This window comes from Acomys minous (genome assembly GCF_964271855.1).
Source record: "Acomys minous genome assembly, chromosome: 16".
In the NCBI taxonomy this organism is placed as follows: domain Eukaryota; kingdom Metazoa; phylum Chordata; class Mammalia; order Rodentia; family Muridae; genus Acomys; species Acomys minous.
The window spans coordinates 95,755,863-95,774,522 of record NC_140498.1 but is presented as its reverse complement, the minus strand read 5'-3'; the positions used below and the strand labels follow the sequence as shown (position 1 = coordinate 95,774,522).

Here is an 18,660-nt window from a genome sequence, read left to right as displayed (position 1 = left end):
TTCGTGAGTCTCTCCTGACCTCTCCCCTCGGCCCTAAGACTAAATCAACACGCTCAAGGTGTACTTGATCCTAGCAGGGCTCTGAGCTTTGGGGCAGTGGAGAGCACCCTGTGCCGGGTTTGCTTCTCCATCTGTGTGGTATCTGAGGCAGATGCGGTGCTTAATGAAATGAGCGGCCAGGTCAGGCTCGCTGGTCACCCATCTGAGGCCTCCCAGCCCCTTCAGCTCCACCCATGAGGCTCAGTCCTGTGAAATGGAGTGAGGCCGAGCAAGATGCGTAGAATCCATAGCCTCTAAGCACTCATGTCACCTGGTGTGTGTTCCCAGAGTGGACAGGGTTTAAACGGAACTGCCAATTACAAAAATCCTCCAATAGAAATTCCTTTAGAGATAAGCACTGAAACTTCCCTCCCCTTGAAAAACCGGGCGGCTTTTACACGGACGGGAAAATACATGTGTCTCCACTCCCTGTACCTCTCTGAAAACCAGAAATGCTGATGCTGACATTGAGTATGTAAGGCCATGGGTTCTGTGTCTCACTGTCTACCTCTCTCCTTAGTGTCTATTTTTAGATGGTGGATTTTGGGGTGGGGGGGCACAGAGTCTGTTATTGCATCTGACACTGACCTCAAACTCTCCATGGAGCTGGCATGGAGCTCGTGGCGGTCCTTTTGTCTCTGAGTGTGGGGACAGCAGGTGTTAGCCACCACACCGGCTCTTAAGCCCTGACTTTAGCTTGAGCTTTCCTGGCTCATGTTTCTGTATTTAGACTTTTTCTGTTGCTATGCCTGTGTCTCGTGGCTGCTTCAAACTCCACGGCTTGGCAAGTACCTAGAAACCAGCTGCTTCCCTGAGGACACCGGGAGTCTGCTTTTCAGTCCCCGCCTACTCCCTCAGTTATTGCACACCCCCTAAATCCCAGAAAGCTCGTCTCCCTCGACTCTGTGCCTGAAGTAGACGTTTGAGCCTCGAGGTCTGAGGACTCCAGTTCAAGTCCCCTCCCCACCTCCCTTTCCTTCCCTGCACCCCTCCCCCCCCCACACACACACATTGACGACAATGACAACGACCTCAGGCCTCAGCTTCCACACCCATGAGAGAACAATCCTCCCCTGCCCCTTATGAAGTTCTTATACAGAAAAGGGGTCAGGGAGAGCGAGGGGCTGGCTGAGTCTCACACACGGATGGTGGTCAACGATGTTAGATACTTGGTGAGTAATTATAAGTCGAGCACCAATAGTGCCCTGGTGTCATTCTCGGCTACAGAAGGCACTGAGGGGGAAGAGTGATCAAACAGCCAATCAACAAGCAAACCCCTTCCCGGCACGGGACTTGTAAAGTGTGCCACCGAGCCCCGGGTGCCCAGTGCCAAGGATAGGCTGTGGGGCATGACTCCTGCAAGGGGCTGGTTTCTCTGAGGCTTTCTGGAGTCACAGGGAGCCATGGGCTGCTGAGGGGCGGCCGTGAGGCAGCCCTGTAGTTATTTCTGCGTCATCCCTCCATGTGAGCGCCAGTCCAGGGTGGAGTGTCCCCTGGACAGGGAGGGTCCCTTCACCTGCTCCAGCTGCCTGATGGTGTTTTCCTGCTGGCTGTGGACCTTTGCTTGCTCAAGGGCGCTGGACTCCAGTTCCCAGAGCCTCTCTTTCAGGCTGGCCACGCCTTGCTCCCCGACAGAGGCACAGCCCAGCAGCTCCCGCTTCTGGCCCTGCAGCTTTTCCACCTCCTGCCTCAGTTTCCCGGCTTCTTCCTCTCTTTGCTGCAAAGAAAGGGGCAGAGGTGGGATGGAGTCACATGACCATGGTCCTCTCCCCGGAGGGGGGGGCGGGGGGGACTCCAACCTCTGCACACAAGCCTAGCTGCTTCTCAGGCTCAGTACTGTTAGACAGACAGGTCTCCCCACGCAGCACAGGCTGACTTCAACCTCAGTATCCTCCTGCCTCAGCTGCCCTAGTGCTGAGATGACAAGCTTTCATTACCACCCGGGGGTCCCACTTTGCTGTCCTCCACTCTCGCCCCCACCCACAGTTACCCTGGGAGACACTAGTCTAGCTCGGGGGACCCTGGGGGGGGGATGGAGGGAGATGGATCTTCCTGGAGTTGGATCTCTGGTGCATGAAAGGAAAGTGTTCTTCCTGTTAGAAAAAGAAGCCAGGCACCATGCCAACCCCAAGCAGAGGCCAGGAGGAGGGATCAGGGAGGCAGATGTGAACCTTCCAATAGGAAGTTGGATCCAGGGCAGAGGCTGCTGCAGGCTCTCTCACGATGAGAGTAAATGACTAGGTGAAGAGAACAGGGTCAGCGTGAGGGGTCATGAGAAGCAGGTGATGTCACAAACTCCCTCTATGTCGGAGGCTGCTTTGGGCCGCCTGTGGCTTCTGGATGAAGTCATGACTGGCTCAGTTTCATTTTCTCCTGAGCCTCTCGCACTTCCCAGGTAACGCGTGGGACCCCGGAGCACGTCGTTATAGAGGGTTATCTGTCTGTCTGCCTCTGTGGGCGCCATGAGGACACGCTGCGGCCACAGCACCCACCCAGGGATCTCGCTTCTTGTGCCCACCGCAGCCGAGAGCGATTGCTGGCCCCACCGCCCGCCTACCTCCAGCTGCTGCTGTAGCTGGCCCAGCTCCCAGAGTGCTCCACTGTTCTCCTGGCTCAGTTTCTCCCTGAGGCTCTTCTCAAACATCAACTCCCCCAGCGCCTGGGCCAGCTGCAAGTCAAACCTGCCCAAGACAGAAGGGATACGTCAGGGAACCATGGTAGGGGAAACTGAGGCAGGGTCGGGTTGTAGATGAGTGGGCTTTTCTCGTGCGAGGTTGTTGGGACAATTGGGGGAATCTGAAGTATCATGAAGGGAGTTTGAGGTTTCTAAAGGATTTCCTTCCAAATACTGGAGACACTATAAAACATGGAGACAAAATTCTACAAGTATGTTTATATATGGAGTATATTAAATAATACATATTTATAATAAAATATGTGAATATTAGAGAAGAGGAGGGAGAAAGAGAAACAGACAGGAAGAAGAAGAAGAAGAAGAAGAAGAAGAAGAAGAAGAAGAAGAAGAAGAAAGAAAGAGAGAGAGAACACACAGGAGCTAATCCATCTTGTTGGATACTCCTTCCCTGTCCATGCTGGGGGTTTTGCGTGTAAGTGTTCCCAGCTAGTGTGCAGATGCTCGTGGCTCTGTATCCCATTTCATGCCACAGGGGCTGGCACCAGCTGTGGATGACATGCCAGGCACTCCCAGGCCGACTGTTCCTCAGCAACCCCGCCCACCAGCATCAGCAACCAGGAGGCAGAGGCCTACAGGTCATCAGAGGGCGGAGGAAGGGACTCCTGCCCGCCATAAAGGTGATCACTGTGGGGCTGCCTTCCTGGCCTGCTATGCTCTGCTTATTTGCCCCCGGGTATCCACCTCATCGGGGGTGAGCACCCCTCTAGAGAACTTTGCCAGGCCACAGTGAGGGGTGGCATCATCGCACGCAGGAGGCCCCGCCATTCAGCAATCCTGGTATGGCACCTGGGATGTGGACATTAGTGACAAGAAGGGCTCCTGTATAAGATCATCACATCAGCTGTCTTTCATAGCCCCAGGCTCCCAAGAAAGCCAATCATAGCTCTCTTTAGAAAGCTCCCCTGCTGGAACAGCCCAGAAGTTTTCTGATTGGCTGCTGGTGACATCACTTCAGAGGTTCTGTCTGCGGTGGGTCCCTGAATGCTGAGGATGGTGGTGATGAGGCAGTTCCAATGTCCTGAGCTTTGGGCTGGGGTCTTTAGCAACATGGCCAGTGACTGATGGGGAGCCACAGAAGGATAAGGAGGAGCAGATACGTGGGGTATGAATGTGAAAGAAGAAACAAGTTCAAAGAGATGTATTGGTTGAGCCCCAAATTCCACAGTGGCAGAAGTAATGGTGAGCTCAGACTCTCTCTAGCATCATAGCCAATCCACTCTGCCTGTCCATGCCCTGGGGCAGGTGAGGTAAGGAGGCAGGGGCCGGAGAGGGACCAGCACTCTGGAGGAGTTCTTAGCACGACACCTGATGCCAAAGAAAGGCTCCTATAGACTCTCAACTTCTGAAAGACACATTTGTGGACACACACACACACACACACACACACACACACACACACACTTGACTCCACCAAGCACAGGCCTGCCCAGGGCTCAACCTCCAGAGGTGCAGGGCCAGAAGCCTGACACATGGCTCACCCCAAGAACTCCATCAACTCTTGGAATGAAGCTTTGTGATCCATGTCTGTGGTATCTATAGCAACAAGGCTTTGAGCCTAGATGGAAATATTCTGGACCACTTGCATGCAGAAGCCAAGATGGGAGTGGGGAATTCTAATGGTGTGGAGCAACGAAAGGTGGACACAGCTGTGCCTGCAATTGAGGTGGCCCTGGAGCAACACACTGAACTGTCTCTGGCTTCTAGAACATTCTCTGTCACTAGGGGTGTCCAGTCCATCGCATGGTGACTTCAGCCACCTCATGGGCTCCCTTTAAACTGCTCATCCCCCTGGAAGCTGCATGTGGCTTATCAGGAATTTAGCATCAAAAACCACTTCTAAGCCAGAGCTGGTGTGGGGAGTGCAAGACTCCACAGACAGTAGGTGAGTTCTGAGGAATGGAAAGGCCAGGATAAGATGAGGCCCTTCCCAGGGCACACAATGCATGTCCCTGGGGTGAGGAATACATTAGCCAAGTGTCACAGGCCAGTGCCTCTCTGCCAGAGAGCCGATGTCCTCAGGAGAGGCAGAATTCCCAGGTGAGGACCAAGAAGCTGCCAACCAGGAGAAGCCTGAGAGGTGTCAGTAGATCTTGTGCTCAGCTTATAGCTGTGGCCTGTGAGGGAAGAGGTGTCAGTACCTCTGATGCTCAGCTTATAGCTGTGGCCTGTGAGGGCCGTTCTCCAGTAACTGGTGCAAGGCTAGGCCACCTCTAAGATATCAGTCTTTCTGCAGCTCAGAGTGGAGCTGCCACTGGACAAGGTCACTGTCCAACGTCACAAGTGGCTGGCACAGACTTGGGTTGTATACTCCATGCAAGAGTGAAGGTTTGCCCATGTGCCCAGGTGGGCACTGAAAAGAGAATGGAGCAAAGGCCCAACAAGAGGAGAGCAACGTTTGTTTGGGAGAGTGTGTTGATGATGCACAGAAGGTCATTTAAGAGGAAGATGTCACACGGGGAAAGCAAGAGACAGTGTAGAGCAGGGCGTGGTGGCACACACCTTCAACCCCAGCCCTTGGGAAGCAGAGGCAGAGGCAGAGGCAGGCAGATCTCTAAGTCTGAGGCCAGTCTGGCCTACAGAGTGACTTCTAGGATAGTCAGGGCTACACAGAGAAACCTTGTCTGGCAGGGGGAGGAGAAAGGTGATGGGAGGAGGAGGAGGAAGAGGAAGGAGAGGGGGCCATCAGGGATCAGAAACCGTAGAACGTGATCCTGCCCATGGCTTCTTGGAAATGAGCCCTCCGAGCAAAGCCAAGGCTGGCTCACCTGGGCCACGCCTCAGCGTTTCGTGATGAGTTCTCTAACCTAGGCAGCATTTCAACCACGGGAAAGCGAGGGTGGCGCCCAGGAGCACCCTCAAAGCTGCCCATGGATTTACGTGTAAGGTCCAGATCATTCCAGAACTGCTCCACCCACAGATCAGAGTTCACGCCCCCAGTATGAAGGGTGGGGACCCCTGTTTGAGGAGGGTTCTTTAAATTTTTTCCTTGTCCACTCCTTTCAGCACTGGGGGTGTGCAGCTGAATCCAGTTCACGTGGATGCTCTGAGCCTGTCATATAGTTCTCAGCATGAGAGAAAGACTCCCCCCCCCCCCACCCCTATCTACAGATGGGAGTCTGTGACCCAGAGGGCTTGAACGCCCAGCTCAAACTCACACAGCTAGAAAAGAGAGCAGTCAGACACGAACTGGCATGGTCTCCTAAGAGGCACAGACTGCCTCCCCATCACACTATCTTGCCCTCATTCTCCACAACAACCCTCATGATGAAAAGAGATGGTGGAGCCCAGAGAGGGCAAGTAATTTCCACAAGGTCACAAAGCCACTGGGAACAAAGCAGGCTGGGTGACAACAGAAAAGAACCGTCCTTGGCTGGAGTCTTGGGGGCCTGACAGGAATTCTGCACTGAGGTGGGAATGCGGGGGCTGCACTCTGCGCTCCAGGATGCTCCACAGAAATGGGAGAGCTTTGGGAGAGAAGCCAGAGGCCTCAGCGTACCCCCCGCCACCATGCAGCCCACCCTGGTGGCCTCACTGACTCACTTCTTCTGTTTCCTCTCCAGTTCATGGTTGCTGCTCTGCTGGTTGTCCAGCAGCACCCGAGTGTCCTCCAGGTCCCAGGTGAGATGGTGGCACTTCCTCTTCAGCTGGTGAGCCGTCTTCTTGACCTCTTCATACGCGCTCTGCAGCTCCCCGAGCTATGGAAAGAAGGGAGGGGGTAGGCTCACCAGTGCCCTCATTTCTAAGGTCAACGTCTTGTAAAGAAATGCATGCTGGGAGAGAGGGCCTCACAGGAGTTCCTGCCAGCTCAGGAAGCAGCTTCCCTGAGCTCCGCTTTGCCGGGAGGTGAGTCCATCAGTCTCTCAATGATCTTTCCGCTTCGCCTCAGCCAACCTCCTGCCTCACACCATTAATTCATTTTTTTCCTGCCCTGCCTCAACCTGACACTTTGACTAGCAGATGACTGATGGATCTGTCGTCTGAGGAGACCTGTGAGGACTAGCTACAAAGTCACCAAGAGGGCCAATCCAAGCAGACCACACATAACATCAGCCATTGAATGGTCCATGGTGTGGGTTGAAGCCCACAGCTTGCTCTTGGCTGTGAACAAACGGGAGCAAGCCTCCTGCATCTTCCCTGGACCATTACCACCACCATGCACATGTGCACACATACACATACATGCACACACACATACAAACACACGCGCGCGCGCGCGCGCACACACACACACACACAGGCAGTGCCCTAGTTTAGATCTGGAGGAGAGTGGGAGTCAGCACACAAGCTTTGAAGAAGTAGCCTCATTAAAAGGCTGCTTTAAATAAGCAAAACTCTGAGTTAATGAGGCCTGTAATTCTAAATTCAGTATTTGAAGGCAAATGGGATGTTTTCTTATGTTCCGCTGCTTGGAGAAGGTTGCGGGTTTATGACTTTTTAATGTGGTGTGAACGTTCCCCCCTTCCTTAGGGAAAGTGACCCGACTTTGTAATTCGTTGTTACAGACCCAGGCTGCCACCACCCCTTTGTCAGTCTGTGTGTGGGCGCCCAGGGTGTCTACTAAGAGGCCGCAGCTCTTTATCCTGGAAGCAACTGTTAAAAGCCAGACAATGTCCACTGTCTTTAAGGTCCCCAGTGGTCACTCTTCTGCCTCTTCTGCAGGACATCAGCTCGTTTCTCTCCCGCATTGAGAATATAGTGGCAGAAGCAGCCAGCAGAGGCCCCACCCTATGGCTCTTAAAGTGGATGGGAGAGACCAAGACACAAAGAGACGATTCTACACTGCAGGGTGTGTGCCAGAGTTGGGGAGAATGGCCAAAGGGTTACCAATCTGTGCTGGCCAAGGCTTTCTAGAGAGGGGCATTTGAGGTCTGAAGCTAGGGTGGGGATCTAGACAGAAAAGGGGGAACCATCCTCCAAGCCCCAGCAGCAGCTTACCCAACAGGCCTGGGCTGAGAAAGAGCAAGAGGAAATCAGTGTGGTGCTGGGATGGGCTCTTGAGGCTCGGCTCTTCCAAATTCACCGCCATGACGATATGAAAGTGATTATTTCATCTTGTGAGACGGTATCTCATACGGCTCGGGCCTGTCTTCTGCAACTTGGTATGTGGCCAAAGCTGGCCTCAAATCCCTGTTCCTGTCTCCCTAGTGTGAGGAGAGCAGGCATGAGCTACTATGCCTGGCTCGGCATGGCAATTTGAGCTGACTGTGGGAGTGTTGAGGTGCATTGTGGGAGTCTGTGCCATTTGCCTTCACCCCACGTCTAGGGTGCGGAGCAGTGACCGGAGATGCCAGCAGGCAAGTGGCTACGGTCGCAGTAAACACCCAGACAGGAAGAGGGTTGACGCGCCTAACAGTGAGCTTTGCTCCCAAGAAAGAAAGGGAAGCTGTGCCTGGTGGTGCAGGCCTCTCATCCCAGGTGTCTGGGGAAGGAAGATAGCAAGGTCAAAGGCCACCCTGAACAACACAGCAAGATACCAACTCAGAAGAAGTGAAGCCGAAGCCCGTGCCACACAGCTTCGTGGCAGAGCGCTCGCCAACACGCACAAGTGAAGGCCATGTTCAGTCCCCAGCACTGAGACATAATGGTCGTGGGGCCTCCGGGAGATTAGATACACAGGTGACAGGGAGCCAGGCCAACAAAGGTGGATCACTGCATCATGGCAGCCTTGCCCAGGGTGAGAGCCATCGGCAGACTCCAACATCTCTCTGCAAGGAGAGGTATGCGGCTAGCCTGACAGACCCAGGAGACAGTCAGAGAGAAGCTCACAGTGAGAAGGGGAGTGGGACACCCCAGCTGGGCTGTGGTGGGGAAGCCAGAAGTCATGGATGAGGGAGGAAGCCATCACCAAGGAACCCTCTTCCGAGCATATTTCTGACAGAGGACCTTTCTCATGCCCCATTATCAAAGGATGACTGCTAAAAACCAATGTAGCTAGGAAAATTAAGATTGGTTCAATGTTAACCTGATAAAACCTAGCTCAGCACACATGTGTGTGCATACACACATGCACGTGTACACACATACACACATATGCATGCACACATATGCATGCACACACACACACACACACACACACACACACACATGAATGCACGCACATGTACACACACACTTTGCCATGAGTGAAGAAGAAAAAGAAACATCCCACAGCAAAAGGGCACCTAAGGCTGCTGGGGCCAGAGCAGAGAGGACCCCCAAGGGTCAATCAAGATGTAGAACACACTCAAAACTGTCCACCTTGACAGCACCATGAGCAACGCCAGAACAACCTGGAAGGGATTCGGAGTTCTCTAGTCTACAGTGGCTGAGGAGACAAGATGGGGACAGTGGTTCTGGGAGACAGAGCAGGGGGCGAGAAAGCAGGACTAGGACTGAAGACGGCAGGTGCAGTGTGATCTCCGTACATTTGAATCCCTAGTCACCAGGGAGTGGAACTGTTTGACAGGATTAGAAGGATTAGGGGGTGTGGCTTTGTTGGAGGAAGTGTGTCACTCCCCGTAGTCTGGGAGGTTTCAAAAGCCCAAGCCAGGCCTGGTCTCTCCCTATCTCTGCCTCTGGATCAGTAGGTAGCTTTCAACTGCTAATCCAACACCATGCTCCTGGCCATGATGGTAATGGACTAAGCCTATAAGCCCCCTCGCCTCAGTTAAACGCTATCTATTATAAGAGCTGCCTTGGTCACGGCATCTCTTCCCAGCCACAGAACACTGACTAAGACCCTGAGACAATAATGCGCTGTAGTGGCTTTTACAGACCAGAACCTAAGGCCTAGATGCTACCGATCTCTGCGTAGAGCCAGACCTCTGACTCGGATCTGGATTCGAGGCGCTCGGGCACCCTTCCCTCAGAACACTCCCTCCCCAAGTCCCACAGGAACAGCGTTTGTTCCAACAGCACAGATCTTACCTCCTCCTTCCCCAGGACCAGACAGCACAGTGACCTCTCACATGGAGAGGGGCAGGTACCATCCCCTGGGGCCTCCATGGACCTGACTCCTCCACCTTCTCTCACCTTCTGCTCCAGCTCTGTCCGGGCCTTCCCCTCTGAGTCCAGCCTCTCCTCGCACTGCTGAAGGCGCTTGCGTAGGAAGTCGTTCTCCATCTGAGCACAGTCCAGGCGTACCTGCCACTCATCCGCTGCGTGCGACAGAGCAGATGGCTGGTGAGTGAGGAGGTAGACATGTGCCGCTCATGCCCCGTGCTTGCCCCTTCACAGTACGACCTATGGACCTGAGCCTCAGTCTTGGCTTCGGGGTAAGAAAGAGTACTGAGGTCCAAGCTGAAGCAAAGACCAGAGCTCCCGCCAGACAGCCTGTCCTGACCACATGCAGCTGTCTAGAGTGTCCAACCTCTGCTGTTGTAAGGTCGGATCCCTTGCACCTTGCAACAGTGCCCAGATGTTTCTTTTTCAAAAACAAAACAAAACACAAACAAACAAAAAACAACTCATAATCTGTAATGCAAGGGGCTCTCCAGTCATTAGTGTGTAGAAGTTTTTCAGAGAGAGGGAAGGCATGTTTTCCAGCTGCCAATGGACCCACCAGGGTAAAGCGAGCCACACTCCTGGCCATGGCTGGGTGGCAGACGGTTATCCCTGACTTTGGGTTGAGTTATTAGATAGGTAAATTGGTAATCAATCAATAGAAATTTGACCACAAGGTGCCCTGGGAGATGTGACGCATGCTAGAACCCTTGATTTTGTTTTAAAAGTCATGTGATGGTTGAATTAAAACTATTCGGCTGAATTTGGGGTTATGGTGTCTCATCTCTTGATCACTTAACAGGAGAATAATGTTCCTTAAGCTAATTAAGCTGGAGACACCCTTAGGAAGGGTCAATCCACTTCTTTATCATCTATGTACTTTTCCACCCATCCATATCCATCCATTAACCATCTACCTGTCTGTCCATTCACCACCCATTCATCTATTAGCTCATTCATCCACCCACCCATCCACCCATCCATTAATTGTCCATCCATCCACCTGTCCCTCCATCATCCACCCACCCATCCATCTACCCACTATCCTTCCATCCATCCACCCATCCACCCATCCAGCCAGCCAGCCAGCCAGCCACCCACCTATCCATCCATCCATCCACCCATCCATCCACTTGTCCCTCCATCTATCCATCCATCCATCCACCCATCCATCCATCCATCCATCCACCCATCTACCCATCCATCCATCCATCCACCCATCCATCTACCCATCCATCCATCCATCCATCCACCCATCCATCCACCCATCCATCCATCCATCTATCCATCCATCCATCCACCCATCTACCCATCCATCCATCCATCCATCCATCCATCCACCCATCCATCCATCCACCCATCCATCCATCCATCTATCCATCCATCCATCCACCCATCCATCCACCCATCCATCCATCCATCCATCCACCCATCTACCCATCCACCCATCCATCCATCCACCCATCCATCCACCCATCCATCCATCCACCCATCCATCCATCCATCCATCCACCCATCTACCCATCCATCCATCCATCCATCCATCCATCCATCCACCCATCCATCCATCCATCCATCCATCCATCCATCCATCCACCCATCTACCCATCCATCCATCCATCCACCCATCTACCCATCCATCCATCCATCCATCCATCCATCCATCCATCCATCCACCCATCTACCCATCCATCCATCCATCCATCCACCCATCTACCCATCCATCCATCCATCCATCCATCCATCCATCCATCCACCCATCCATCCATCCACCCATCTACCCATCCATCCATCCATCCACCCATCTACTCATCCATCCATCCATCCATCCATCCACCCATGCATCCATCCATCCATCTACCCATCCATCCATCCATCCATCCATGGAGCATTCATTCAATACATTGTTTTTTTTTTTTACCAGTACAAGGAACACTTGTATTAGTAACATGTCATTTATACTCAGCTTTTAGTATAATTTAATGGGAATAAGAAACATGTTCAGGCCAGGTGGTGGTGGTGCACGCCTTTAATCCCAGCACTTGGGAGGCAGAGGCAGGTGGATTCCTGTGAGTTGGAGGCTAGCCTGGTCTACAATTCGAGTCCAGGACAGCCCAGGATAGACAGAGAAACCTTGTCTTGAAAAACCAACCCCCCCCCCAACGTGGATGGATGGATGGATGGACAGATGACAGATGAAAAGATAGATAACTAGGTGGATGGAAAGATGGAAGAGTAGTAATGAAGGTATAAGTAGATATCATGGTGGATGCTAAGGTAGATGGACAAGTGGGTACACAGATGATGGATCGATGGGTTGGTGGGTCAGCGAGCAAGGGGATGGATGTGTGAATGAGTCTGTACGACAATGGCCCTGATTTATCCATTCACCTATGTCCTAGCTTTCTGTAATCTGTCTGCCCCCACACTTATTGCCGGTTTCCTGAGAATGAAACTCAACTAAGAATTTCCAGTAGTCTAGCCAGGCATGGTGGCACACGCCTTTAATCCCTGCCCTTGGAGGCAGAGGCAGGTGGATCCCTGTGAGTTCTAGGCCAGCCCTGTCTACAAAGGGAGTCCAGGACAGCCCAGGATACACAGAGGAACCCTGTCTCAAAATAAATAAATAAATAAATAAATAAATAAATAAAATAAAATAAAATAAAAAATAAAAGAATGTCCTGTAGTCCTCAGTGTCCAGCCTGGCGCTGGGTGTGTATTATAAAACACTCGCTGTGTGTATTTAGGCAGGCAGAGGAAAGCCGTGTTTTTATGATGCACAGAGGCAGGTGGGGAAACACGGCAACGGCGGGCGAAAGTGTTTTATTGCCTCTTTCAACTTCCCTGTATCTTAAAGGTTTCATGTAAAGAGTAAATATGACTTTCATATTGAAAAACAGATTCTCTGTGGCCTGGCTGGTAACTGATATGGCTGTGAGCTAAGTGCATCTCCCACGTCATCAGCCCCTGATTGCTCCCAGAGAAGTGTGCCCAGGAAGCATCCTTCAGCAGGTCTTAGATGTAGGGAGCCTGTGCTGGGATGTCTCGGGGGAGGCTGTGCTGCCCTGCAAAGCTGGCTCTGTACCAACAGGCACCACACACTCTGCCTGCACTCGGTCTTGTTGAGTCTCTTACATCAGAAACCTTCAACTGCCCTGTGGCCCCTTCCCTGATCAGGATCTGCCCCCAGGGAAACTCAGGCACAAACAAAACAAGAGCACAGCGCATGTGTTGATGGGATGGCAGCTCGGGTAAAGGAGCTTGAGAAGCCGCCAGGTGCGACGACCTGGGTTCACTCCCAGTACCCACACGGTGGGAGAGATCTTATTCCCACAGATTGTCCTCTGATTGTCACATGTCATGTGTGTGCACAGGTGCGCATGCAGTCAAATGGATGTAATTATTTTTTAAGAGCATAGTAGAGGTCCACTGTGCTTGGTGTCCTCCAGAGTCCTGTCCCTCAGATGGTCCTGATGTCGCAGGGGCATCCTAAAGTCTGGCACCAATATTTGCTAGAATCTGATGTCTGGGCATTTTCTCGGCAGCTTCCTCCCAGCTGGAGAGAGTACACGGCATAGTGGGAACTGGACAAAGATGCCACCATTGCCACCAAACCATGAAAGCCAAGTCTCCAGGCAGTGGCTTGGCCAGGGCACACCAAGAGCATCCGGTGCTGCCTGCCTCTCGCTGCACAGTCACTCAGAGTCAGTCTCAACTTGATCGTGTGTGAACTTGGTTGATGTGAGAGTATGCAGATACCCCGTTTCCTCACGGTGATAAGGTGTCTGGTGTCGATGAAGCACTCCCTGTTCATCGTCTGGAACCATCTGCACTTGAAGGTTGGGGGATCGGAGCCTGAGTGAAGGCCTCAGGTGGCACGGTGTGTAGCAAACACAGAGGAGCAATTCAAAACTTGGGCCCCACCCAGGAGTCATCTTCACCAAAATGTGTATTTAAGATACAGGATTAGAAAAGTGTATAACACAGACACTAACCCTTCACCGTTCGTGTGTGTATATGTGTGTGTGCGCACGTGTGTGTGTGTGTGTGTGTGTGTGTGTGTGTGTGTGTGCGTGTGCATGTGTGTTTGTGCACATGTACCTGTGTGGGGTTGCATTTGCATGTATATATATGAACATGAAGGCCAGAGATCAACCTTGGATCCCGGCTCAGACCCCCTCCACCTTGGTTTTGTGAAACAGAGACTCTCACTATCACTGGGACTCATGAGGTAGGCAAGGTGGGTAGCCACGCAGCCCCGGAGAGCAGTTTGTCTGTGCCTGTAGCATTTCACCTGGCTTTTATTGAATACTAGGGGTCATTCCCGAAGCCGGCATGGGCAAGCCCTTTACCGAATGAGCCACCTTTCTAGCCCCTCCCTGCTTTTAAACATGACCCTTCATCTTGAGCAGTGATCAGTTTCCACCGTGGATTTGGTCAGACAGCACAGCGGCTGCGGCATCAGGCTCTGAGCCGCCCAAGGGCAGAGCTGTGCCTGTCGGCTGGCCGCGGCAGGTGTGGTGTCGGTGGGACGCACGTGCCCGGTGCAGACTCACGCACAAATGGACCGTATGAAAAGGCGCCCCGAGGGTTCACCGCTGCTCACCTCCTCCGGCGTGCTTCTCTTCCAAGTTGGCCAGCTGGCTCCTCTGCTGGGCCTCCTGCAGCTGCTTTTGGGCTTCCCCCAACGCATCCTGCACTTGCTGATACTTAGCCTGGAAGAAAAGCCCAGTGTTGGCTGAGGGTTGGACATGACAGAATCACGGAATTGGGAAACTAGGCCTTTCCCACGGCGCTGTGAAAGGTTGGGCCTGGCGGAGGTCTTCAGGTCCCTGGCCCTCGGCGGAATTACCGTGGCTCTGGTGAGACCTTTGCTTCAGTTATTACAGAGGGCTACAGCAGGGAGCCCAGACCCTCTCCTTCTCTCCTCTAGCGTCCTGTTTGGTTCAGCAAGCTTTCCCTCTGCCATGATGCCAGCTGCCTTAGGCTTTTACCACAGGCTGAGCCAATGGGATAGGCCAGGACCCTCAGTCTCCAAACCTATGAGCTAGCAAACCTCTTTGCTTTACTAAGTAGTCCACTTGTGGTATTTTGTTGTAGTAATGAAAATGGACTGAACTGGCCAAGACTGACCATTTGACAGGGGACACATCCAAAGCCAGGGTTTGGTCACCTGTTACTCGCGAGGCAAGCGTGGTATCCCTTGCACTTTTCCTACCCAAGGGTCCTCCAAGGTCGTGGACTTGCCACACACATCATTCTTCCCCCAGCACAGGTCACAACACCTCCCAGGCCTCAGGGCCCAGGACACAGAAGTCAGTCAGCCTACACACCTCACTCGGGCTGACAGGTCTCAGAGAAGCACCAGTAACCAGGACCCACTTCCAGCCGCCCCACTAGGTCACCGTGAGCCCTCACCTTGAGCTCCTGAACCTCTCGGAGGGCCTGAAGCCGCTCTGCCCGCTCGCTCTCCAGTGCCTCGCAGGACACATCACCCTTGAAGCGTTCATCCGCAAGCTCTGAGGTCAAGTCTGTGATCTGAGAACGAGAAACCACTTTGACGCTGACTTTTCTTTCCTCTGAACACAGCGCACAGCGCACAGCGCACAGCGCAGGACCGTCCTGAGGACCAAACGCTGCTCGGGAAAGGCGATCCCACTTCATAAACAGAAGGCTGACAGCTCACACTTTGGGATGCAACCGTTCGGGGTGTGAGAGAACTCTCTCGCTAGCACACACTAGGTGCTCTGGTTTATCAGTTTTCTTCACTTCAAAAGGCAAGGGGGATGGGGTGGACGTGGGACTAATAGACCTGTTGTGAGAAGTGACAGAGCCCTGGAGAGTTTAGCCTGGCACATAGTAGGTGCTCAGCTAAGGGCAGCTGAACCTGAATGGTCCTGCAGGCATGATATCACTGTGCCTGAATAAGACACACCCACAGATGGAAGCACCATGCGGAGCCTTCTATGGCTCTCTGTGGGCCGTGGTGGTACCAGCTCTCCGCCTTCCCGGCTTGTCCTGTGCGCACCTGGCCCGTCATGTTGCTAGTGATTACAAAGACCTGTTAGCAGGGACCAGAGAATTAGCAAGGCGTGCGAGAGCTAAACACAGGCTCCACCACCACAGGAAAGAAAAGGAAACAAAGACCCAGCCTCCTAGTTCCTGGCCATTTCAAAGACCCCAGCACCAGAAAGCACAGGACTGTGAATTAAGGATGTGTGTATGTGTGTCTGTGTGTGTCTGTGTGTGTGTGTGTGTGTACACAACATGGTCTCACATAGCCCAGGTACACTGCCGAGCCTGGCCTTGAACCCCTGGTCCTTCTGCTTCCCTGAGGCCTATGTGTACACCAACACCGTGCTGGAAATGGAACCCAGGGCTCTGTTGTATATATTTGTTTTAATCGCAAATATAGAGTAGAGAGTCAGAGACTGTCAAAAGAAAGCAGGGTGCGAGGGCAAGTCTAAGAACCAGGGCCTTGGCCGTGGGGAGACACAAGCGCTGAGCGAGGTGGGGGTCCTCTGTCCCCGAGCATTCAGACTGTAGACCGTATGGACACATTGCCTCGTGTATGTGATGGAATATGGCTCCGCCAACTCCTCCCATTTCCCACTCAGCTTGCCTCATCTCCCTCAACACTTGCCTCTCCCATCTCTGTTGGCTCTTTTGTTTCCTGATAACTCACTAAGTCATGTTAGCGCAACCCATGTGTGGGTGTGGGCCATCAACGGGAGCCCAGGAGATGGCAACAAAGCATAGCTCTCCTCCCTCTCAATTTTTGGCCACGCGAGCACAGCACGAGTTGCCCACTCATTCATGGATGTGCCCTGAGATGCACCTCTGTCCTGCGGATTTCTTTTTGGTTTTTGGAAATCAGAAAACACAACACAGTTGCAAAGGGAAGTTCCTGCCTTCCACGGAACTCTGCAAGGCTTACCGGCTCCTTAGAACCTCAGGAGGTTTGCGTGGTGCGAGCCCAGCGTCTGATTGTGATTTTGTCCTGGGCTGTCTTTAGCCCATTTGAATGACAGGCCGTTCCTTCTCCTCTCCTGTGTCTGGCCTACCATCCTGTAGCTGCCAGATGGAACCTTCCATAGCGGGTTAGCTTAGCATACACCTAGCTTCCTAGACACTGGCTGAGAACGTTTTAGCGTCGGTGGCGTGTAGTAGAGATTTCCCCGTTCTCAATAAGCTGCAACTGATGTTCCCACCAGCGGACCTCAGGAGTGTTGGTTTATGGTTTTCTTTGTTCCCTTAACATAACACTTCATAAAATGGTCACTATGTTGGATTGGGGCATTATGGGTAACCTGACTCTGTTCCCAGGATGTGGTTGGTCACTGCTATTCTGCTCTAGAACAAATGAGCTCTGGGGTGAGAGCTGTGTTGCTGGAAGAAACAGTTGCTCTACAGATATGGAGGCCACTGTGTGTTCTGTGGACTTTCTTCCTCCCTCCAGCCTGTCTTTGCCCTGCTGTGACCCAAATGGAAGCTTAAGGAGAGAGAGACAGAGAGAACGACAGAGAGAGAGAGAGAGAGACAGAGACAGAGACAGAGACACAGAGAGAGACAGAGAGAGAGAGAGAGAGAGAGACAGACAGACAGACAGACAGACAGACAGAGACAGAGAGAGAGAGACAGACAGACAGACAGACAGACAGACAGACAGACAGAGACAGAGAGAGAGAGACAGACAGACAGAGAGAGAGAGAGACAGAGACAGAGACAGAGAGAGACAGAGACAGAGAGACACAGAGAGAGAGAGAGAGAGAGAGACAGAGAGAGAGAGAGAGAGACAGAGAGAGACAGAGAGAGACAGAGACAGAGAGACACAGAGAGAGAGAGAGAGAGAGAGAGAGAGAGAGAGAGAGAGAGCCCAGAGAGCGAGAGATGGGGAGGAACTCCGAGACCACAGAACTGCTATTTGAACTCACAGGTGTCTACTGCAACTCAAGTGGCTACACACTGGGAGCTCCCAGGGGCACGGAGCGGGTGGCCTCTGAAAGGGGTCTTTCTGCTCTTCCTTAACCTGCTGGCTTTAAATCGTGCACCAGGGGAGCCTAGCGCACCTCAGGGAAGTTTGCTAAAGTGCAAATTCCACACTGGAGTCCCCAAGGCCCAGGAATCAGGAAGCTGAGCTCAGGAATCAGGAACAGAATCACAGGGACCTCAGCCTCCCCCTCCCCTCCCTCTCCCTTCCCCCTCTCCCTGTGCTCCCCCTCCCCCTCCCCTCCCCCTCTCCCTGTGCTCCTCCTCCCCCTCCCCTCCCCCTCTCCCTCTGCTCCCCCTCCCCCTCCCCTCCCCCTCTCCCTGTGCTCCTCCTCCCCCTCCCCTCTCCCTGTCCTCCCCCTCCCCCTCCCCTCCCCCTCTCCCTGTGCTCCCCCTCCCCCTCCCCTCCCCCTCTCCCTGTGCTCCCCCTCCCCCCCTCCCTGTGCTCCTCCTCCCCCTCCCCTCCCCCTCTCCCTGTGCTCTCCCTCCCCCTCCCCTCCCCCTCTCCCTGTGCTCCTCCTCCCCCTCCCCTCCCCCTCTCCCTGTGCTCCCCCTCCCCTCCCCCTCTCCCTGTGCTCCCCCTCCCCCTCCCCTCCCCCTCTCCCTCTGCTCCCCCTACCCCTCTCCCTCCCCTTCTCACTCTGCTCCTCCTCCCCCTCCCCTCCCCTTCCCCCTCTACTTCCCCCTCCTGCTCCCCCTCCCCTAACTCGGCCTCTCTTTGCTTTGGGCAAGTTAGACTTGCTTGTGGCCTTGTGAAGGCCCCATATGGGGCTGAGACAGTGACCAGTACAGTGCAGGAACATCCAGGGTCACGCTCCTAACCACCTCCCATCCTGGGAATCTGCCTCGACTCCAAGCAGGGGTACAAGGATCCCTCGCTTAGACAATTAGTGTGAAATTTAATTTGTGCTAATCCGTCTGAGCATGGGGAGCGCAAAATTAATTTAATGCATTAA

The 18,660-nt window shown here is 53.3% G+C and overlaps 1 protein-coding gene across 1 annotated transcript in view; it reads right to left on the bottom strand.

Moving 5' to 3' along the window:
- The window catches only part of MYO18B (myosin XVIIIB), a gene marked incomplete at its 5' end in the record, with an annotated part of 198,622 nt that overhangs the window by 98,534 nt on the left and 81,428 nt on the right, over positions 1 to 18,660 (bottom strand). Inside the window, 6 exons of the mRNA XM_084763691.1 lie at positions 1,556 to 1,756; positions 2,597 to 2,720; positions 6,275 to 6,429; positions 9,746 to 9,870; positions 14,322 to 14,430; positions 15,134 to 15,253. Coding sequence (XP_084619817.1) covers positions 1,556 to 1,756; positions 2,597 to 2,720; positions 6,275 to 6,429; positions 9,746 to 9,870; positions 14,322 to 14,430; positions 15,134 to 15,253 — 834 coding nt within the window. The remainder of the gene's footprint in view (positions 1 to 1,555; positions 1,757 to 2,596; positions 2,721 to 6,274; positions 6,430 to 9,745; positions 9,871 to 14,321; positions 14,431 to 15,133; positions 15,254 to 18,660) is intronic.